The sequence below is a fragment of the Monodelphis domestica genome, chromosome 6 (assembly GCF_027887165.1).
Source record: "Monodelphis domestica isolate mMonDom1 chromosome 6, mMonDom1.pri, whole genome shotgun sequence".
Classification (NCBI taxonomy): domain Eukaryota; kingdom Metazoa; phylum Chordata; class Mammalia; order Didelphimorphia; family Didelphidae; genus Monodelphis; species Monodelphis domestica.
This window is the reverse complement of record NC_077232.1, coordinates 196,115,908-196,140,119: the sequence shown is the minus strand read 5'-3', so window position 1 is coordinate 196,140,119 and position 24,212 is coordinate 196,115,908. Positions and strand designations below refer to the sequence as shown.

The 24,212-nt window shown below is 40.4% G+C and overlaps 1 protein-coding gene across 4 annotated transcripts in view; it reads right to left on the bottom strand.

Moving 5' to 3' along the window:
• Positions 1-24,212, bottom strand: part of FNIP2 (folliculin interacting protein 2) — a 141,405-nt gene that overhangs the window by 17,820 nt on the left and 99,373 nt on the right. For all 4 annotated transcript variants that reach the window (XM_007496172.3, XM_001374855.5, XM_007496171.3 and 1 more), the window contains 2 exons: positions 19,813-21,172; positions 19,205-19,361 (listed from right to left, as the gene is read on the bottom strand). In XM_007496172.3, the coding sequence (XP_007496234.2) occupies positions 19,205-19,361; positions 19,813-21,172 (1,517 nt within the window). The remainder of the gene's footprint in view (positions 1-19,204; positions 19,362-19,812; positions 21,173-24,212) is intronic.

Below are 24,212 nucleotides of genomic sequence, written 5' to 3'. Positions count from 1 at the left end.
TTCACAGCTCTATAGTGCATTCATGTCCCCATTTTTCCACATCCCCTCCCTCCAACATTCATCACTCTGCCCTTTTGTCATTTTAGACCAGTTAGTTTGGTAAGCATTTCTCTAATCAGTAGTGACGTAAAGCATTTTTTCATTTACCTATAAATGGCTTTGATTTCTTTATCTGAAAATCATCTGTTCGTATCATGTGCCTATTTACCAATTGGGAGATGGCTATTACTCTTATAAATTTGACAAAGTTCACTATATATTTTAGACACGAGACCTCTATCTGAGAGGTGGTCTATAAAAGTTTTTCCCCCAATTTTCTGCTTTCCTTCCAATTTCAACTTTTATTTGTATGAAAACTTTTCAATGTAATATATTCAAAATTATCCATTTTACATTTCACCATGCACTCCATCTCTTATTGACTCACAAATTCCTCTCCTATCCATAAACCTGATATGTAGTATATTCCTTGTTCTTCTAATTTACTGATGGTATCTCCTTTTATCATGTATCCATTTTGATCTTATCTTAGTGAATGGTGTAAAATATTGGTCTATATCTGGTTTCTGCCTAACTAGTTTCCAGTTATCCTAGCAATTTTTTACCAAAGAGTGATTTCTTATCCCCAAAACTTGGATCCATGGCATTGTCAAATACCAAATTACTATAATCTTCTAGTGTTTGTTGTATGCCTGTTCTATTCTACTGATCTTTCTATTTCCTTAGTCAATATCAGACAGTTTTGATAATTACTGCTTTAGAATAAAATTTAAAATCTGGGACTGCTGCACCTCCTTCCTTTATATTTTAAAAATTAATTATTAAAAAATATAAAAAAATTAAAAATTAATTCCTTTGATACTCTTCGGATGTTTCTGTTGTGCCTTATCACCTCACGCACATTACCCTTTGGCACTTTAATGGCATATAGATTGCCTCTAAACATTCTGGCTTCAGGTAGCTTCTTTTTCCTTGTCGGAATGATGTTATACACTCTCATAACATATTTTTTAAAAGCTGCTGTACTTGGGGACTTAAAGAGTTTCAAATCAGAATATAATTCCATTCCCTAGAAGGTCATTCTTCCATGCCAGAAAAACCTTACAGTGATAGGCTCATACCTTGCTCATACCTAAGTGGATTCTCAGTCTGTAATGTTCCTTAGGCAAGCCCTCTCCTGTCCATACTGCTTTCCTGAGCTTCCTTCTCAGGAGTAGCCAGCCATGAGGCCACAGGGAAAGTGCCAATTCCAGTGAGGAACTATTTTGTCTGTATATAGTTTGGCCCAAGGGACAGGGGCAGGGCATTGAACATGAGAGGCTAAGTTCCCCTCAGGTTAGGACCCAATGTTTTACCAGATAGAAGAGGGTTCAAAACTGCTTGCCTTGTGCTGAGGGACAGAGGCAGACAGGGCATTAGCCTTGGAACCTAGAGGAAAAAGCTACAGGACACTGAGGTCCAGATGACTAAATGAAAATTGGAATAGAGGGACAGAGTAATAAATATAGGGCTGGTCAAGTAAGGTCTTCAGGATGAAAGAGAACTTAAGAGATGTTAAAGATAAGATTCTGTTAGGTACAGGTTGAGTTGGACATAAGAGGCCTCTTCCAAACCTCAGATTTGATGGTGCTGGCTCCAGAATGGTTGTAAAGGGCTTAGAGAAATTTGTTGTATTTAACCAGCTGGCAATATATGTGAATGGAGCCCCATCTTCCTGACAGACCAACCATTGGAGCGGAGTACTTCACTAGACCCCTGGAGAAAAGGTCACTGCTACACCCTGCATGGGGATCATCAGGGAAATGTCTGGGAAGCAGAGAAGAATAAATGGGCAGTCAGAGATGTGACTGAGGGGGACTGCCGGAGGCAATGCCAGGTCTCCACTAAGAAGAAAGGGCAATGGCAGACGTCTCTCAGAAGTCCTTTGCCTTGAATCTCTATCATTCTTGTGGCCCGGAATACCTTTCCCACTTCTCCACAAGTCTTATGCCTCTTTCAGGTTCAGCCCAAGCCCTAGCCCTTAAGCAAAGTGTTCTCTAACTCCCCGTACTCATTCTTTTCTCCTGTGGAACTTCCTGCCAATACCCATCACTCTTGACACTGTTCATGTGCTATCATGTACTCTTCTAAAGTGGATTTGTGCCGCTCTCAAGAGAATATCTTGTTTCCTCCTAGGAGGTTATACATTTCTTGATGTTAGGAGCATGTTTTAGGCTTCTTGAAGCCCCTGGGAGCAATGCTAAAGACAGAGCAGGCATTCAACAAAGATTTGAACTGATCCGAGCGATCCAGCTTTTCTTTCAGTTGGCTGGCATCCAGTTCATATTGATCCAGACATACGATTATACTTTATTTCCTTCTTAACTACTTTACTTAAAGGGATGGCGTGCATGAAACTGAAAGCACTACATTAATAGGAGTAATTATTACTATTCAGTGTGTCCCATCATTTGGGGGTTAGAGTGAAGCCAGCAGTCAAGAACAAGGAAGCTTTGGCTGGGCCTTTCTGCCTACTGGGTGGGACATGGCTGTTTCTCTTCACAGTTCTGACACCAGAGGCACAGAAAGGCAATCAAGGCAAGAGAATTGACTATGATGTTGGAGCTAATCAACTGGTTGGTTCAGGTACTTCTGGCATCTGGACCAATGCTTTTACTGTACTCCTCTATGCAGAGGGATGGGATTAAGTGGTAGGAGTGCCTTATGGATAGGACAACCTTTTCAGAGCACTTTAACTTTTTACGAGGGAAATGCCCAATGACTTCTCCACTCACCCTTCTAGACTGTCCCTGGAGTAGCCAATGTGTTGAATATGGATAGAGATAGGTGGCTTTCAGGTTTGCCAAGGACTCGCCATACACTGTGCCTTCAGCCACTCTTGTAGGACAAGCATTATTAGACATGTATTCTGGATGAGGGACCTGAGGCTCAGAGGGGCTAGGAAACTTGCTGTGCAGTGACATGGCTGGTAAGTGTCTGAGGCAGGATTCAAATCTGAGTCTTCCTGACTCCAAGTGGGACATTTTCTCCTACTAGTCCACAACTCTTCACATATATAGTGCTTTAAAGGCATGAAGAGACAACTAATACAAATTTCATTTTCCTCATTTTATGGATGAGGAAAACAAGGCTAAGAGAGATTAGTACAGTTAGTAAATGTGATAGCAGGGACTTGAACTCAGGTCTCCTGACTCCCAGGCCCACGAATTGTCTTGGATCTCTCACTGCAATTCTAATCCCAAGAAGACACTTGGTTTCATTTGGCTGCCTGCATTCATAACTGGTTCCCAAAGAGACACCAATAAACATCATGGCACACGAAGGATCAGTGACAAAACCAGTCAGCAAATGAGCCACAGCAAGGGAGGGGGTGATTTATGGCAGCACTAATTAGAAGTGCCTCCTGGTTTCTTTGCCTTCTCTGCATTACCCTGGATAGTCAAGCATGAGTTCCTCTGGCTACATGTGAGTTTCATTTAATCATTCTTTACAAGATAGTTCTTGGAAGTTGTATAACTTCATTAAGCTGAGCTTGAATAAATGGATTCCATGAGACAGAATACCTTTTCATGGAGATCCTCACTGTTTCAGCACCAGAACTTAATAATACTAGCTCTTACAGGGTTGCAAAAAAGGGCCTTAATTAGTCCCACAAAGAACAGGAGATGATTAATGCAGTCACATTCACCTTCACAGAACCCCCTCCTCTCCATTCCAACATGCTTTCATCTGTTCTACTGCCCCTTAGGGGAGATCTCACCTCTGGACCACTTCACCCACTGCCTCTCTTAGACCTGAAAAGCTACGTGTTCTTTGGCTAACTAGCCTCCCCTCTGACTGGCTGAGAGCCCGCTACAAGGGGAAAAGTCTGCTGAGATAGTGAACTGCAGAACACTAAGCCTGTGGCTAAAAATAATCGAGCTGACTTGACTCCCCCAAACCCAAATCTCTAACTCAAAAAAAAAATCTTATGAATCACTCTAGGCCTTTAAATATACCCTTCAGTCAATTTCTTAAAACCAATAATAATGATTTTTAAACACCATTTTCTAAAGTGCTGGACTTATCACAGAGAGCAGATTCAAAGAGAGACTGAAATACAATGGAAAGAGTCTGGGCTTTGGAGTCAGCATTGAGACCTGGACTCATATCTTGTCCCCTGTGACTTCAGTTGCTTCAACTGTAAATGGGGTGAAGGGAGGGGGTAGTCAGAGAAGATGACCTTGAAGGTCCTTCTGGCTCTCTAGGCTCCTCTGAGAGCCAGCTCCCATGTTCAGTGTATATTTCCTCAACTTGCACAATTTGCATGTCTCCCCAGCCCCCCATATTAGAAGGTGAGCTCTCTGATGGCAGAAACCATGCTTTTGCCTTCTGTGTATCCCAGTGCCTAGCCCAGTGCCTGGCACAACTCAAGCATCAAATAAATGTTATTCATTGACTACAATAATTTACAAGTGTATCAAGGAGGGGATACATGGGGGACCACTCTTATGCCGGTAGAATGATCCTTTTCCCTATATAATAGTATAACATGCTCCACAACCTCAAAGTACACTAACATTTGAAATTCCACCATTACAACTTTGTTCCTCTAGGTGAAAGCTTATCTCTGAGCATTCTCAATTAAAATGCTACTTCTCTGTGAACAAGCAATCAATTAAAAACACATAAGGTGTGACCAGTTAGTTATCTTAATGTTAAATAATTTAACTTTTGTCCACAAAATTGATCAAAATTAGGATACAGAGAGAATGGGAATTTGAATGAGATTAGAAAGGAGATGGCAGAACAGGGTCGATGGTACAGGAGGGAGTTCTGGGTAGAAGAGGACATAGAAGAGGGCACTGAACACCTGAAGGTGGACTTCAGGTCTGGGAGAGCTGTGCTTCTCATTTTGTCTCTGTTTCTTTCTCCTCTAACTTCTACGTAGGAGGGGACTTTGCTTCCTCTGTGAAATGGGTTAGAAGTGACCCTGAGAAACAAAACATAGAGGTTTTTAAAAAGGTTCACAGGAAGCTTGTAGGGCTGAGAACCTCAAGGCAATTATTTAAAAGGTTCATCTAACTAGGCCAGAGGTTTCAACATTGACTCATATCTCTCCCAAGTGTGGCCTGAACCAAATTAAAATGTAACTGGGAAATATTTAATTAAATAAATTTTAAAAATATAATAAAATACAGATAATAAATATGTATGGCTGCAAGAGCTGGGACTCTAAGGAAAGCTGAGCACCACAGAGTTGAGGTTTTCAAATTGTGCTGGACAAGACTTTTGAGAGTCCCTTGGACAACAAGGAGATCAAATCAGTCACTAATTAGAGAAATTAACTCAGACTATTGGGAAGCTAGGTGGCATAGTGGAAAGAGTACTAGGCACAGAATCAGGAAGACCTGAATTCAAATATGGTCTCAGATACTTACTAGTTGTGTGACCCCAGAAAAGTAACTTCACCCAGTCTGCCTCAGTTTCCTCAATGAGCTGGAGAAGGAAATGGCAAACCACTCCTGTATCTTTACCAAAGAAAACCCCAAATTGATTCCCACAGAGTTGGACATGACTGAAATGACTCAACCATAACAATAATAAAGTTCACTGTAAGGTTAAATGATGAAGCTGAAGCTTAAATACTCTGGCCACATAACAAGAAGAAAAGATTCAATGGAAAAGACCCTGAAGTTGGGAAAGAATGAAAGCAAAAGGAGCAGGGGATGGCAGCATTTGAGATTCATAGATGGTGCCATGCACATAAACATGAACTTGGACAGACTTTGAGAGATAGTAGGAGATAAGGCCTGACATGATCCATGGGGTTCATGAAGAGTCAGACACGAATAAATGACTGAACAGCAACAACAAGAAATATGTGGTTTTCTAAGTTAGTATATAGCCAATATGGATCATTATGTTTGGTTTTGTGGCCCCAGTGTTCTGAAAGAGGCAAAGATACCAAAATCTATAAGTATTCACTGGATATAATAATGATCATGAAGTTTAGGAAAACCTAGTTAATATGCAGGTAAAATTGTATTCATTTGTCCACATGAAGAAGGATATATATTCTTCTTGGTCCCTTTAAGTACCCCTTTTCCCCTCCTAGTTAAGGAGATTGAGAAACAACTATGCTGGGGCAGAGCTTATGTTACTCTCTGCCCAAAGTGGCCAAATGCTAGGGGGGAAATCATAGGTTTAAAGCTGGAAGGAACTTTAGGGGTCATCAGATCCAACCTCTCCTTTTTATCAACAGGAAACCAAGTCTTAAGAGAAGTTGAGTGACTTGCTCAAGGGCACACAAGCAGTAAATGTTTTTGGCAAACTATTCAAGTTGAGATTTGATGGCAGGTTTTCCAATTCCAGATCCCAGGTTTTTTCCATCATCCCATACTATGAAATTATTATTATTACTTTTAAAGGAAACATCTCTGTCAGTTCCCTGGACTTGTGCTTGGTTGTACTCTCCTGGAGCATTCTTTACCTGGAGTCCTTAAAATTTTTTGGGAAAAAAATTTTGAATAAAGTATTTCGATAGGATTTATTTCCTCTAATCCAATAGATTTAATTTTATGCATTTAAGTAGTATTAGATTTTAATGAATATAATAAAATAATACTAAATATTCTGGGAAAGAGTTTAGAAGCGTAGCCAGACTGCCAACAAGGTCTATGACACAAAAATGGTTAAGAATCCTCAAGTCCAGAGTCAGCATTATTAGGGTGAGTTTCAGATCTCGTTTTTTATGTGTTACTAAGGCCAGGAAAAATTTAGGTTGTCAAAAAAAATACATATAAATATGAATGTAAATACACAGACACATATCCTCTCACTGTCCCAGAGACTGAGTCAATTGCCAAATTGCCAAAGGGATCTTCTCCCTTGGGTTTGGGAACCAAAGACAAGGCTCTGACAACATAAACGAATAAGGAACACCCACAACATCTTGGCCCAGCTTCACTTTGCTTCCTGGACTTTTCACCATGCTGTTTTACATGCATACTCTCTGCAGTTCTCCCTCCTCCCACCTTCCAGTTCTGGAATCATAACCAAACAAACTCTGTTACTGCTCCCGGTAAGAGTGTATCAAACTACTTCCTTATGTTTCCTTATGGTTCCACCCGCCATTCCTATAACCAGACCAAAATATCCCTCTTAGGCAACTATCCATGTGTTGTCGTTCTCTATTAGTATATAAGTTCCTCAAGGAAAGGGACTGTCTTTGTTTTCGCTGTTATATCTATAGTGCTTGGAATATAATAAGTGCTTTATAAATGTTATTCATTTATTCAGAAAGACATGGTTAAGTATTACCCAGGATGAAAAACAAAATGGATGGGTTGTGATTTGTTCCAAGGGATGGAGTTCCCATACTAATGAGATCGTAGATCCCTCAAAATAAATAAGTGACACACAGGAATAGGAACCAGGACTTCCAGGCTAATTTAGAGAAGAGTGAAATGTGAGCCAGAGTTTTACCACTCATTGTCTATCATGCAAAAGAAAAAGCAAAAATGAAACATTGTTATATCAAACAAGTTCAGTTTAGAAGCATTCCTTTATAACGCTGATTTTAAAGATTTTGGTTGTCCCAAGGCCCTCAAATGTTTGTGCTTAATTACTGAAAGATTCATTATTTAATATTATGAGCTAGAGTGTGATCACTATTCAGTATATATGACCCAAAGAGGTCAAAAGCAGTGGGAGAGGACCCATACATACAAAAAATATAAGCTCTTTTTTTTTTTGGTAGTAAGGATATAGAAGTAAAAGAGGTACCCATCAATTGGGGACTAAATCAACAAACTATCATATATGTTTATAATAGAATATTAATATATGTTTATAATGGAATATTATTGCACCAAAGGAAATAACAAATGAACAGGTTCAAAGAAACTTGGGAACATGTATAAAAATATGTAAATAATTTATGTAATTTGTGTAAATTAATTAATGCAAATAATTAGGGGGAAAATGCAGACAATGATGAAATGATGATGATAATGGAAAGGAAAACAATTTGAAAAGACTTAAGAACTATGATGAATTTGAGGACAATTCATATTGCAACAAGACAGATGGTCATGTTTCCACCTAGTGGCAGAGGAATATTACACAGGAGCAGTGGAAAATTCTTAATCTGGGGGCCATGAACTTGCCTTCTTTTTCAAAAATTTATTTATTTAATTAATTTAAAATATTTTTCCATGGTTACATGATGCCTTTCTTAATATTCTGATTACTGCACTTCAATATAGGTGGGTTCCTATGTTAATCCTGTGAATTTTGTTTTGTGCTCTGACAAGTATTCTGAGAAGGGGTCCATGGGGTTTGCCAATTTGCCTTGGGCTTAATATATAGCAAAGGCTGAGAGGTAGAGAATGAGATACACATTTAAAGACATAACCAATGTGTGTGCTTGTCTTGTTTTACTATAATTACTTCTTTTTTTTAAATTATATTTTATTTGATCATTTCCAAGCATTATTCATTAAAGACATAGATCATTTTCTTTTCCTCCCCCCCACCCCCCTACTATAATTACTTCTTACAAAGGAGCTTTTGGGGGGAGCAGAATAGGCGGTAGTTTATGAGTGATTTGTACGAGTATTTTAAGAAAAGTATCAATGAAACATTCTTTAAAGTTCATTTAATTAATTAATTTAGAATATTTTTCCATGGTTGCACGATTCATGTTCTTTCTCTCCTCTCCTCCCATCCCCCTCCTGTAGCCAATGAACATTCTACTGGGTTTTACATGTGCAATGAAACATTTTTAAAAACATGCTCATCTATGTATTTGTATATGTACATTGTGTATGTATGAGTGAGAGAAGAAGCTCAAAAGGGAAAGGAGACAAATAACTCTGTTGGTAATATTGTGTTAAATTGAATGTATACTTTAAAAAAGCTGGCTAGAACAGAGATTCACAGTTTCCTAGAATCTCTTTTCCTATTCTCCTTTGTATATGGAAACATTAATGCTTGTTCAGTTCAAAATTAAAACAGAAAAAAGCGAGGATGAACTCTGCACACCCATGGAGATTTGTCCCTTCTCCTGGGCTGATTACAGGGATGGCTTAATTACCTTGGGGCTCTGTGAGTGCCTCACAGTCAGCGCTCTAGAGCTGCCCCCACCCATTATATTTCTGGAGTGCAAGCTGTTGATGCTCTTAGGATTCAATGGTGGAGGCTACCACCTCCAACTGTTACTCATTTTATAGATGATTCTGCAAATGCCTGAGGAGGGAGGTCATATACCCCTGCAGTGCTCGCCTGCAGGTCCACAGCTTCTTGGTTGCTTTGCCAAGATATCAAGGGGGAAGGACAAGTGGTCACTTATGTCCTGAGAAGATTCTATTTTGATCATCCCCCAGGTCACAAGTTGGAAGGACAAGACATGAGCTTTCATTCCCTTTGCACAGACTCGACAGGCAAAGGCAATAGTAAGTTTTGTCATCCTCAGGCCCACAGAGGCTCCCTTATCCCTGCCTCAACCCCTCCAGTGCCAGCAGCATATGGCAGAGAGAAGGCCATACCCTTGGATTGGAAAGTCCTGAAATGCTGTTCTCGTTCCCAACTTATAGGCTGTGTGACCACAAGCCCACTATTTAGCTTCTCTGAGCCCATTTCCCCTTCTGTGAAATGGTGATTACACTACAAGATCAATCATTGGCTGCTGTGAGGGAAATCCACTGTAAACGTTACAAATTAGAGATACAGAATGCCAGGAAGGTGTCGTGGCTCTCCCCATATCACAGACAATCCAAGGGCCACAGAGAGAGGCTGGCAGCCTTTTAGCACTGTGCAGCAGGACAACAGGCACAAGGCAAGCTAAATATTATTTTAACTAAGCTAACTTCATTCAGCTGAGTAATCTTGCTGGGCAGTGAAGTTCCCAGTGTAAGATGTGAGTGACAGCTGGTATCTGGGCTAAGTAAAAACATGTGACTAAATGCTGGAAGGGCAGAAAAACAGACACATGAAAGACACCCAAAGCCACACGGGGAGCGGTCCACAATCAGGCCAGAAGCACCAGCCGGGAAACGAGGGGGGTACATTTTCAGGAAGCCAAAGGAAGGACTTGTCAGCTGGGAACTTCCCAAGGGGCTGACTGTTATCTGACTAATGAGAACACTGTCCTTGGGCAGGGCACCAGCACAGTAAGACTGAGCAGAACATGTCCTGGAGGGAAAGGACAGAGCTCAGCCACTTCAGCCCTGAGGATTTTTCTAAAGCACAAGAGACTCAAGAAACTCTACTAGCTTCTATTGCTTCCAGGAGAAAAGGAAAACATTCGGTTTGGCATTCAAAGGCCTCCATAGTAGCCCCTCCTACCTTTCTAGTCTACTTCCATCCTACTGCCTACCACATGCCCCAGCCACACTAGCTTTCCTGACTGCCCTGGGAACAAGCCCCTTCATCTCTTGGTATGCTCTCCAGCTGTCTCCAGTGTCTAAAATGCCTCCCTCCTCTGATTACTGACCTTCCTGGGTTTCTCTAAGTCCCAACTAAAATCCCCTCTTGTTCAGGAAGCCTTTGTCAGCCCTTGTTAATTCCAATACCTTCCCTCGATTAATTATTTCCCATTCATCCTTGCTTTGCATACATTTGTCTGCATGATGTCTCCTCCATTAGATTATAAGCACCTTAAGGGCAAGAACTATCTTTTGCCTCATTTTACTCATTAGCACAGTGCCAGTACACATTACACCACAGTACTGGTGTAATCATATAGTAAGTGCTTAATAAATGCTGATTGATTGACCTGCAGTAGATAATTAATAAATGCTTAGTGGATTGGATCTGTATTGTTAAGATTTTTAGCAAGACCAAGATTAAAGGCATGTTTATCAAATATACTGACAATACAAGGCTGAGATGAATAGGTTAACACACCAGATGACAGCTGAGATCCATAAAAATCTTAACAAGTTATAACTCATGGCTGGTTCTGATAAAGTGAAATTCAGTAGGAATAATGTAAAGTCTCAAACTTGGGTCCAAGTAATTGGTTACATAAGTAAAGCTGGGGGAGAAGCTTGATGACAGAAATTTGTCTAAAAATGTATCAGAGGGTTTATGAGTGAGTAGTTTGATATAACAAAGAAATAAACAATAATAACCAATTAAATTTGGAGCTGTATTAAGTGAAGGATAATTGCCAGGAATAAGAAGGTTCCTCTGTCCTGCACTAGGGTCAGATTGGACCTAGAATCCTCTGTTCAATTCTGTAACCATAGTTTAGGAAGGACACTGATAAAATGAAGGTCCCACAGAAAAGGACATTCAGAATTGACAACAGGTTAAAAGGGATCATAAATTGAGAGTTGGAAGGGACCTCAGGGGTCATCAAGTCATCAATAAACTCATCTTTAAAATGAGGAAACTAAGGCTTAGAGAGAGGTTTGGGCTGAAAGGCTTTGAATCCATGCTATATAAGGAGAAGGAAATAGGGATGATTCATTTAGTGAAGAGAAGACTCAGGGGAAACATATCTGTCTTCAAGCATTTAAAGCAGCCATTTGGAAGAGGGATTGAAGTTCTCCTATTTGGCCCTAAAGGGTAGAACAACAAAGTAGAAACTGTAAAACAAAACAAAACCAAAACCAAATTTAGACTCCATGTCAGGAAAAGTGCCTAATAACTAAAGCCATCCAATGGTGGAATGAGTTGTCTTAGAGTTAGCAGAGGACTTCTGCAACAAGAGCATACTGGATAGGGTCTTTAAGTAGAGACAGGATGAGCACTTATGGGTAATGTCAGAGAGAGGATTCCTGTTCATCTGTGGACAGGATTGGATAGCCCTTGAGGCTCCCTTCCAACTCTAGAATTCTGAGATACTGAAAGTCTGATCACACCATCCATAAAGAGGCTTCCTAACTTGATGAGGATGAAAGTGTAAAAGGCTCAGTGTCTTAAGCTGGGATTTAGTGATTGGGGAAGTTTGGTTTTGGAGTCAAATGCAACCCCAGCTGGTGGTCCAGGGAGCTAATGGATTTGGACCATATCCAATACAGGAACATAGATTTAGGGTTGGAAGAACCCTGGAGGCCATCTAGCAAACCCTTTCATTTTACAGGCAAGAAAATGGGGGACCAGAAATGTGAGGTGACTTGCCCGAGGCCACTGTCAACAACAGAGCTGGAATTTGGACTCAACTCCTCTGAAAGTGAAGCCATCACTCCTGCTGAGACTGTGGCAGGATGCCTGTTCTAGCTCTATTTTAACAAGTAATTCCCCTCCTCCTGAATCAGAAAAAAAAAAAGACAAGGATTTATAAACAAGCAGATACATCAATGTTCCCATCATCTTCAAATTCATATTTACTCAACCAGAAAAATGGTTCAGCTCCAAATTTCACCACAGTCAACCTGATGGTAATCAAGTTAATATAACTGGCAGGGCAAGAGGTATGCACCAGAAAGGATAAAAAGAGGAAAGGAAAATTCTTCCTACTTTGAAAAATGAGGGATTTCAATCTTTTAATAAAAGAAGTAGCACTTACGCTCTCTCCCTCAAAAATAAATAGCACTGTTTTCCATTTACCCTAAGTAGACAGGTGTTTTTTAGGTTGAGTTTTAAAAGACTTGAGAACTCAGCAGCAGCTACATGGTGCAGTGGATAAAGTTCTAACCCTAGAAGCAGTGACTTAGACATACATTTAGTGGTGTGACTCTGGGCAAGTCACTTAAATCTCTGCCTCAGTTTCCGCATCTGTAAAATATAGATAATAATACCACCTACTTTACAGGGTTGTTGTGGGGATTAAGTTAATATTTATAAACTGCTTATAAATGCTTATAAATATATTTATAAAATTGTAAATCTTAAGGCACTATAACTATTATTATTATTGCCTCTGCTTACTTAGCAGATGTCTGCCTCAGTTTCCTCATTTAAAAAATGGAGATAATAGCAACTACTTCATAGGATTGTTTTGAGGATCACTGTGAGTTAATATGTAAAAAACACTTTGCAGACCGTAAAGTGCATATAACTGCTAGTTCTTAGATGCTTAAGTCCTGATTTCACCTTATGAAATCAAACATACTTGAAGATAAATATTAATTTTTTTTTATTTCAAAAGATGTTACTAATGCTTTTTTCTTGGTAGCAGCTATTTTCTAAATATACGTGCCTGTCTGTCCATCTGCCTGCCTATCTGTCTGTCTCTTTCTCTCTTCCTCTTTTAACAAATAAAAATAAAGTTAAGCAAAACCAACACACATATACTTTGGCTCCCTCTGAGTTACAGGGTTTTCAACTGAAAGAAAAACCAATGGGGGATATTTTATAGCTCTGCTGTGGAGAACTATTTCGCTAACTACTTACAATTCTTGATAGAATACACCTATAAAACTACTTAAAACATCAACCAAAGAGTGAAAACACCATGAACTGAGCTGTCATTAACATTTTAAAGCTGCTTTAAAAGTAGTTAAAATAAATCACCTTACAACAACTTCAACACCCCATGATACAACCAAAGATGCCAAATATGATTAGAGCAACTAATAAATTCCTTATCATAAAAATGGCTGGTTCTGCTTATAATTCTTTATGGAGCAATGATTTAATATGACAAAAAGTTAAAGGGACTCATTTAATTTTCAGTATCTCAAGAAGAATATTTATGAGTATTTTGAAAATCATGCTGAACAATGGAACCCCTTATAATCCAAGGTTAATACAAAAAAAGCTCCATTCTTAAAGTCAGTGGTTGTTGTTTAACTGCCCAGTAGATCTGATTCCAAAACCTCCCATGGCTATCTGCTATACCTGAGGCCTTAAGAAATCATATCTGTGGGCCTCAAAGTCCTCATCTGCAAAATGATGGAGCTGACCTATATGATCTGGATTCCTTCCAATTCTAACCTATGATCAGAGTGGTAGTTAAAATAATAAAAAACAACAGCCTATATTGCTTTTCTTCCAAGTTTTCTTAATTCCATTAAATGAGTATTTATTAAATACCCATTATGTCTGATATTATTATTATTTATTATATTTATTATTATAAAAATGGAAATGGTCTCTGTTCTCAGGAACCTTACCGTCTACTGTGCAAGATATATGACATAGATAAAGAATTCATTTCAGCACAGAGAGGCCACTGACTTCAGCAATCAGAGAAAGCTTCATAGCAGAAGTGGCACCTGAGACAAGTCTTGAAGAAACATATGGATTCTGGGAGGCAGAGTTAAGAACATTCCAAATATGGAGGCTGGGGGACAGCCTTTGCATAGACACAGAGATGAGAGATAAACTCAAGAGCAGAGAACAGATAACCATCTAGTTTGGCTCAAATTGCAGAAGGCCTTAAAGGTCAGGCAGAGAAATGTGTACTTTTTCCCAGAAGCAATAAGGAGTCAATGAAAGTTTTCGAGCAATGCTATGATCCAGTCAGACATGTAATAGGAAGATTATTTTAGTGTTATACATAGAATTTCTCTATGATGGCATTGCTATGACCCTGAGAATATGCAAACAAAATGTAAGATTGGAAAAATTCTTTTTTTTTTTTAAATTGTTTCCCATGGTTCCATGATTCATGCTGTCTCCCCCCGCCCCTTACCCCCTCTCAGAGTTGATAAGCAATTCCACTGGGTTACGCACATATTATCACTAGTAATCTTTTAAAACCCAAATCCCACATCATATACCCATATTAACAAGTGTTAAATCATTTTTTTTTCTGCATTTCTACTCCCACAATTCTTTCTCTGGATGTGGATAGCGTTCTTTCTCATAAGTCCCTCAGAGTCATCCTGGATCACTTGCTTTTAGTAGCAAAGTCAATCACATTTGATCATCCTGTAATGTTTCAGTTACTGTGTATAATATTCTCCTGGTTCTGCTCATTTCACTCTGCATAAATTCATGGAGGTCTTTGATTGGAAAGGTTCTTAAAAAACAGGAAAGATTCTGAATCTGGACCATTTTCAAGGGCCCATTTGCAAAGTACAAAGCAGTTCATCACCTGTAGGACAATTATGTGGTAGTGAATTCTTTGGCTATGATCACACACAAAACAAAGGAAAATACCTAAAGGCCCTCAGCCCTGTTGTTTTCTATGATTCCTGCAGTGATCATGGCAGAGTGGTGCAACAGTGGCTGGAGAGTGCAATGGGTCAGGCACAGTTTTTAGACTCTCTCTGACCATTATTTTAGTGTGTGAGACCTTTGTCTAATGACCAGTGAGGCCACATGCTACCAGAGACACTGAAACATTTAACCTTGACATTCTTTCTCTAAGTGAAACCAAAAGGTAAAGAGAGTTAGTGCTGAATGGAGGAATGGGTCCCAGGCTCTCCCTGTTGAGAAGGAATTGCAGGAGCTGGCTGAGTGGGTATCATCTGCCATACAAAAGCAACTTCTTGGAACAGAGAATCATTGCTTGTTGCCATGCTCTTGATAAATATTTTCAAAAAGATCACAATGAAGATGATTTCAGCTCATGAGCCAATACCTGATGTAGATGATGATGAAGCAGGAAAATGATACAAAGAACTCAAAAAGACCCTCCAAATTAAGTCCACAGATAATATAATATGCAAGTGACTTCAATGCAAAAACAGGTATGGGGAAGAAGGGCAAAAGAGATTTTGGAAAACTATTTTAAGAATAAGAAATGAGACATCAAATGTTTGTAGATGACACAGAAAAATAAGATGTTATAGAGATAGGAGGTTCTAGGTTCAAATCTGGTCTCAGACACATCTTGGCTATGTGACCCTGGGCAAGTCACTTAACCCCCATTGCCTAGCCTTTACCACATTTCTGTCTTGGAACCAATAAACAGTATTGATTCCAAGACAGAAGGTAAGGGTTTAAAAAAAAAGATACTGAAAGATGCACCTCTCAGGTACCCAGACTTACTACTTCAATGTCATCTTTGATTCTTTATAGCCAGTCTCTAGCTAAGTCCTATCACTTCTACCTTCCAGCACCTCGCCTACAGCACCCCCTCATTCTCCTCAGTCACATGGCCATCCCCTGGTTTAAGCCCTCGCTGCTTCATGTCTGGACCACTGCACTAGTCTTCTGGTGGGTCTCCCAGTCACAGAGTTCTCTCCACTCCAGTGCATCTCAGGGGCCAACAATTTATTTGCCTAATACTTAAAATGTCCTCTTCTTACCTTTACCTCCTGGCTTCCCTGGCCTTCTTCAAGACAGCTCAAACTCCACTTTTCTGAGGGAACTTTTCCATCTGACCCTCATTCCTTATGTCTCTCCCATTCCAAGTGCCTTCCTTCTAAGTTATCACCATTTACACTGAATACATCTTGTATCTGGATTTCTTTGCATGTTTTCTCCTGCAGTAGAATGTGAACTCTTGAGGGAAGGGATAGAGTCTTCAACTTTCTTATCCTCCTGTGATATGTTGCTTGCCACATAGTGACCATGATAAGGAAATGCTTAGATATGGAAGAGACATAGAAGACACCTCACTCCTACTCCTCAACAGAGATAGAAAGTCCATGAGTATAGAATGTTTTCAGATTTTTTTCAGTATGTCAATCAATTTTTGCTGGGTGCCCCTCTCCCACTTTTCTTCTCTTAGAAAATTCTTTGACATAGGATGGCTCTCTGTGAACAGTGGGAGAAAGGATAAAGTATAAATTTAGTATAAATTATAAATATATGGTATATTTATAATATATACTATAATATATATAATATATAATATAAATATATAATATATAATTATAAATTATAAATAAAACAAAAGATATCAATGAAAATTTAACTGTAAAAAAAAAAGAAGCCCACTGACTGAGAATTTTTATTGAATGCTTTCTTTCAGAAGGAATTCAAGAGGCATTAGAAACAGCAAATTTTAAATGATTATATTTAAATGGACAGGAAATGACTTCAATATTTGGTAACTAGTCCCTTCCAGATCAGCATCTATGTACAGTCCAAACATCAATTGTTAGAGCAAAGATCTAAATTAGCTGCGAATAAAAATGAGACTTCTCATACAACTGAGGCAACTCCAGCTTCATCTATTTAAATAAGCTACTGATTCAAAAAAAAGAAAACAAAAGAGAAATGGATAAAAGAACAAATGTTAACAAGTTTTACCATTATTTCCTAGGGTACTACAGCCAATGATAATCAATAACAACACTAAGGAAACCAAGGGAACTTAATAACCACCTCTGCTGGGAAACACTTTATCTTTTTGCCACATGGCAAGAGAAACAGAAGTTTAGATATAAACTCTTGGTAAAATCTTACAACGAGGGAATGGTAATGGTAAGAATCAAAAGCGGGAAAATTAATTTTATAGAGAACTTGAGACCCAATTAATCCTGACCACATTTAAGACTGAAGCAGGAAGAAGCTCGACAAAGGAGGGAAAAATGACTGATAAAATGACAACAATCACCCACCCCGATTGTTCTACTTTACTGTTTCCATAAAACCTTTATTAAGAATATTCTTTGTGTGTCCTCAGGACTTAGGACAGTACCTAGCACAAAGTAGGTGCTTAATAAATGTTAATTGATAACACTCTGAATACATATCAAGGACAACCTTGAGGAAGAAATCAATTGGCTTTCAAAAAATGTATTCTTGGGGAAGCAAGGTAACTAAGTGGATTCAGAGCCAGTCCTGGAGTCAGGAAGTCCTGGTTTCAAATCTGTCCTCAGATGCTTTCTAGCTGGGTGACCCAGGGCAACTGACTTAACCCCAATAGCCTAGTATTGATTCCAAGACAGAAGGTGAGAGTTTTAAAAATAAAGAGACAAACTAAGTCCTCTAGCAAACCCCATGTTCACAGTTACCTAACAGAGTGAGGAATGCAAACAATACAAGAGATCCCTGGTTTCATTTGACCACTCCTGTCCCTCATGGCACATGTGACTTTCAGCACGACCCAAGAAAGGACTAAGCAAATATTGCAGGGAGCATACCCATGAAGGAGATCTGAAGATGAGAGGGACTACAAGCAGGGAAATTCAGCCAGCCAGCCAGCCACAGGGAGGGTCCCAGTGAGGCCTGCTGCTCCCTGACACAGAGTGGGTTACATGGGAGAGAGAAGCACCTTCAACAAGACCTGCTGGCTGACCATGGTTACAAATGGTGATGGATCAATGCATCAATCCATTGACCAACTATAATGAAGCCCCTACCGTGTGCCAGGCCCTGGGCTAAGCACTGAGGACACAAAAAGAAGCAACTCTCAGGAACATGAGGGAGCAGAGGAACACTGAGACAGGGAGTAAATCTGAGAAGGTGGAGGGGTGGGGGTAGGGGATTATGTCTCCTATTGTATCCTCTGCACAGCAAATGAGCACCTCTCCTGTGACATTAGTCTGAGCAGCTCTCCAAAGGATATAGCAATGAGAAGGGCTGGAGGAAAGGGAGAAGGGAAGAGATGGAAAAGAAAGGGGGGAAGGAGGAGAGAGAGATGCCAAGAGGGAGAAAGAGGGAGGAGAGAGGAGGCAGCCCTAGGGTGCTCACCACCAGGCTCTACTCCTCTGACATTCTATAGGAGGGGATGCCCAGGCACAGAGCAGGGCTGGGCTAGGGAATGCTCCAACAGATACACTGCTCGGAAGCTAAATACTGACCCACCTCACTGACTTCTCCCCCCAGGAGAGGCGACTACCATGTTCCATTTCCCAGAAAAGCCCTTTGGTGGGTTTGCCCTGTGTCTGCTATCACTTCTCCATCTTCCTAATGGAGCTACCAGAAGAAAGTGGCAGCACCTACTGACGCCTTGTGCCCTTCTCCTCCTCCCTGCCAAAGGGAAGGCATTTTGCATTTATTCCATGAGAAGTGAAGGGAAAGATAGTCTGATTTTCCTAAGTGAGTGAGGACTTCCCCCACCACAGAATGCAAAATGTTTCTGATACAAAATGTCTATTTTTGCACATTCTCAACAGCAGCTCAATTAAAAACAGACCCATCATATTCACATTGCTCAGTTTCTCTATTATGGTAGGGGGGTGGGGGGTGGGGAAAGAGCACTTATCAGCTGCTATAGGGCACTTTTCCAGTAAGTATTCTTAATCTTTATATATAGTTATACTAGAGGAGTCATCAAAGGAAAGCTAATGATAAATCAGTTAAAGTAAATTTCTTTGAAAAACCAAACATACAGGGACTGGATAAAAATCAAACCATCTGTAACTCCCCGTGACTCCCTAGAATTATCTCCATCAAAAGTGAGAAGTTCGGGGATGGAATCACTTACATGCACTGCATGGACAAGGTCTGCTAACAGGCACTGCTTCAGTCTTTCGTCACTGCTGGTCCCATGGAGCACCAGATCAGGCATGTATATGGGGCAGTAACCCCCTAAAAGGGAACGGCCAAAGTTCTTTACATTTTGGTTGCTGATGATCTGAGACCTACAATAGATGTTTAATAATTTACTTTAAATGCCCCTCCATTTTTTTTCTTATATATTAGAAAATAAACAGCCACAAAACTGGATCCACTATAACTCATCAACTTGACACCACTTCTTTTCCTAATCACCTGGGTGTTTAATAGTAACACCATTCACAGAGTGCTTTTACATCTTGACCTCCTTAGGAGGCAGGTGCTCTGATCTGTAGGTGTAAGATGCCCCTAAAGAATCCCTTCCCAGCTCTCAGGGCCCTGGGCAACTCTCTCAGGTGACAAGGGGCAGAGATGGCACCAAACTGCATTAGTAAAGGCAAGATCCCCATATAAACTAAAGTGCAGTACTGATTCTAAGGACAAAAAAGAATACACAGTTTTTCTTGTCTGGCCACATTCTCAATGAAATTCCCTCTCCTTCCCAACCTGATTTTATTTCATTCCTCTTTCCTTTACCTTGGCAAAGGCAGCTCTACCTCTAAGGATTCTTCACTGCCCTCACTGTTGGGGCATAAGTTTCCCGGAACTGAAGTGCACACTTCATCATCACTGTCACCGAGGGCACTGTCTGAGCTTTCATTCCTAGGAATGTCTCCTTCCATCCTGAAGGCTGTTTTCCTCTCAGTATCCCCACAGGGGACATCTGCAGCTCCCATGAGGCCAGGGTCCTGCTGCATACACCTGTTCTGAACAGGTTCTAATGACTGTCCCTTCCCAGTCTTCAAGCACAAACCTCTACCTTCCTCCAGAATTCTTTGTTTTCCGATTCCTGATCCCTTGTCCAAAGGGGCCAAGGGTTTGGCCTCCAGGCCAGGAGGCTCAGCAGTGTCTATGACATCAATTCGAGTATCTTTCCCCTCAGCAAAACCCTGGCCTAGGCCTTCATGTTCTTCAGAAGATGGGATCTGGGTATAGCAAACATTCCTCCGCATGCCAGGCCTAAAAGGGACCTGAGAAACCTGTTGTTCCTGAGCTAGTTCAGTAGTCTCCCTGGCCTGACCCAAGAGACTCTTTGCTAAATCAGGAGGATTCCTAAAGGCCTTCAGCTTCTCCTCCAAGTCTTTTGCTCGGCTTTCCAAATCTGACTCTGGAGATACTGAGCTTCCAATCTGGAAAGTGACTTTCTCTAAATGAGGGTTTTCCTGGGAACGTCTGTCCGGACAAGGTCGGGCAGATGACCTGTCTGGGGGTTTCTTGTCCATCTCTACTTTCAGCTCCTCACCAGAAGCCTGCTGTTCAGTCTTCAGCTCCATCACCCAAGCTTCAGATCTGCTTGACCTTTTGAGACTGGAGGAGCTTGGAGAGTGATGCTCAGAGGTCTCCTTTTGGTTTTTCCCCTCCTTGTGCAATGGGCCCTGATTCTCCCAAGAAGCATCCAATGTTGTTTCATCCGAGGAGGCCACAGGACAGGCCTCGAAGTTCTGCTCGTTTTTTCCTGAGCCTTTGCTACCTTCGGTGCTGCCCCTGGAAAGGAGGTGTACAGGGCCCAGGCCTTCTGAGGCATCTGTTTTTTTCTCACCAGGCTTTGAGGGCAGCCCAGGAGGTACCAGTGCAGGCTCATTCCTCATAGTCACAACCACATATTCAGAATCTTCCACCTCTCCTTTCTCCAAGGCTGTTGTCATCTTGCTCCCATTCAGTACCTCCTCACCTTCCCAGAGCTTTCCACCCCATGTCAGGTGGTTCTCCTGTAGCTCCGAGCATCGAAGGAAGTAAGTCAGGACATAAAGGATTCGCTGGACCAAATCCTTATGCTTCCCAATGACTACGGTCCGAGTCAGTCTCACTGGAGAACCAATGGCCCCATATAAGTCACCTGCAAAGACAAAAAAAAGAAAAAAGGAAAGAAAAAAAGAATGAAAAACAATTAAATGGCTATTTATACATGGTTGATGTATCAAACTTAAAAAAAAAATAAAGACATACATTTACACTAAAAAAAAAGGCAATTAGGTTTTTATTTTTGTTGTTTCGGTGCAGAAGGCAAGAGAGAAGGGTAACACCAATGTTAGGAATCTGAGTGATTGAGAAGATAGATGTGCCCAATTTCTAATAACTGGGAAGTTTGAAGGGATGACAAGGTTCAGGGAGAAAAATCAGTTGAATTTTGGATATAGCAAGCTTGATTGTGAGAAATGATAGGTCTCTAACAGGGAAAATGTTCCCTATTTTAAGATCAGGGCTAGTCACAACAGTGCAAGAGTAGGACTGGAATGGCACAGAATTATTCCAAACAATAAAAGGCCTCATTGAGGGTTAAAAGTCCTCATATCTTTTGGTATTAAGGACTAAGAAAATTCCTAGAGGAAATTATCCAGTAACAATTCAGTTTTATCTTCCAACATGAAGACAAATGATATTTTTGTGGAAGGAAAAAAAACCCTCCTAGGAAACAAGTGATTGTTGGCACTAACCTCTGATTATTTTTGCTGGTTGCAGTAGGATTATCACTTTCAAAAACTCATGTGACATTTTAATTAATTTAATCTCACTATCGGTGTAGAGGCAGGCATGAGCACAGGATAATGGACAAGTCATGGCTGTCCAGTTAATGCAGAAAGAATTGGGGATGCAAGGGTCCACTAGCTCTATCTGGGTCTGCTTGATGGTGCATCATGGCACCAGGAAAGCAAGCACCTACTCAAATTGTCTGATGAATCAGAGGATGCTCTGCACTGGTCAGACCTATCTGGAGTACTGGGTTGCATTTGGGAGATTACATTCTAGGAAGGGCATTGCTAAATTTATGCAAATTCAGAGGAAGGGCCTGGGATGGGGAGGGGACTGGAAAGTATGCCATTCAAGGATTAATTGATGGAACAAGAAAGTTATTGGGCTAGAAAGATTTAGTGTGGGGACATGATTCCTGGCCCCTGATTACGATCTTGTTCTATCTTGTTGCAGCCAGCCTGGAACCTCAGCTGGATTAGAAGTAGTCATATCATAAAGAATTGGACACACTAAGTAGACAGGGACCGCCTATTCCACTATTCCAGAAGAATAATTGCCATCTAGTTTAGAAGAATACCAGAGGGCTATAAACTGTGCATATCCTTTCCAAAGAGATCATAAAGAAGGGGGAAACGTCTTATTTGTACAAAAATATTTATAGCAGCTCTTTTTGTGGTGGCAAAGAATTGGAAATTGAGGGAATGTCCATCAATTGGGGAATGGCTGTATAAAACGTGGTACATGTTAGTGATGGAATACTAGTGTGCTGTAAGAAACAATGAGCAGGATGATTTCAGAAAAAAAGCTGGAAAGATCTCTATGAACTGATGTAATGTAAAATAAGCAGAACCGGGAGAACATTGTACACCATAAAAACAATACTGTATGATAATCAACTGTGAAAGACGTAGCTACTTTCTGCAATAGAATGATCCAGGACAGCTCTGAAAGACTTATAACAAAGAATACTATCCACCTCCAGAGAAAGAACTGTTAGAGTCAGATGCTGACCAAATGCTATTTTTCACATATTGTTTTATTTTGGAGTTTTGGTTTTATGTGAGTATTCTCTTACAATGATCAACAAGCTGAAGGAAGTATATTTTGCATGATAACACATGTATAACCCAGATCAAACTGCTTACCATCTCTGAGGCAGGGGAGAGAAGGGAGGGAGAAACAATTTGGATCTTATAAATTCAGAAAATATATGCTGAAAATTGTTATTACATGTAATTGGGAAAATAAAATATCTTTAAAAATTAAAAATAATGTAAAAATATATTCCCACCTCAACATATCCTTAACAAGTAGCCATTCAGATCCTGCCTGAAAACTGCAAATATAACCTCCACCCAAGGCAGACAATCCCATTTGGCTTTTGGAAAACTAATCATAGGGAAGTTTTGTAAGAGAAGAAAGTCAGATTCAGCATGCAAACAAGCAACTCAAGCAGGGGAGGAGCAAGGAAGACAGAGAATTCCAGGAAGGGACAGAGGAGCTGAGAAGATTCAAAGCAGTTACTTCACTTCTCTTTGGAAACTCCTCAAGGGTGGTTGGTCTAAGAGAAATCTCTGAGGCAGAAAGACCTTCTGAGCATTGACCATCTCTCTGTGAACTCAAACCCCTTGGATCGAGCTGATGAGAAAAGGAGTGGACAGGACTTTGACTATAAAGTCATCCATTAAAAGAAGATTTTCCTCTCTACCCCCTAAAGTCTGTCCTTGAACTTTGTACTACAACCTGGGTAGATAGAAGTCAAGACAGCTCTCACAACTGACCTAGGAGGGTCAGGCAGGTAGCCTGACCCTTCAGGATTTGGGGAGGAGGTCAGTTGTTAGTCTTAAAGATCTCCTACTTCCCACTTTCCAGTTCCTTACCCAATAATCCTATTTACCCTATCTTGTGTATGTCCCTTTAGAATAGTTATTCCTTAGATCAAATGTCTGCCTCATAATATCTAGGGAGAGAGACCTGAAGCTTGGGGAGGAGAGCTATACTTTCTCCTCAAGGAAGAAGAATTAGTTTCAGTCCTCGACTTTACATTCAACCCAGTCTCTGAAGAGATATACTCTGTAATTCTGAAGACAACTAGTGCTGGTTTTACTAAGGAAAGAGAGGGGAGGAACAATCTATTGCCCCTCTCCACCTTCTTGCTCCATTCCATCTCTCTCACTCTCTAACATCAAAGTAAACATAGTCGGTGGCTCCATTTTTCCTATTATCAAGATTAAATTTGCTTCGTTGCAAAGTCCAACCACTACTCTCAGTTCTAGAAGCACTCCGAGCACAAACAAATGTAAATATCCTTTTCCATGGGATGACTTTTCAAATACTTGAAGACAACTAAGCATATTTTGTTTCCATCTGCCACCCTGAGTCCTGAAGGCTCACTATGCCCAATT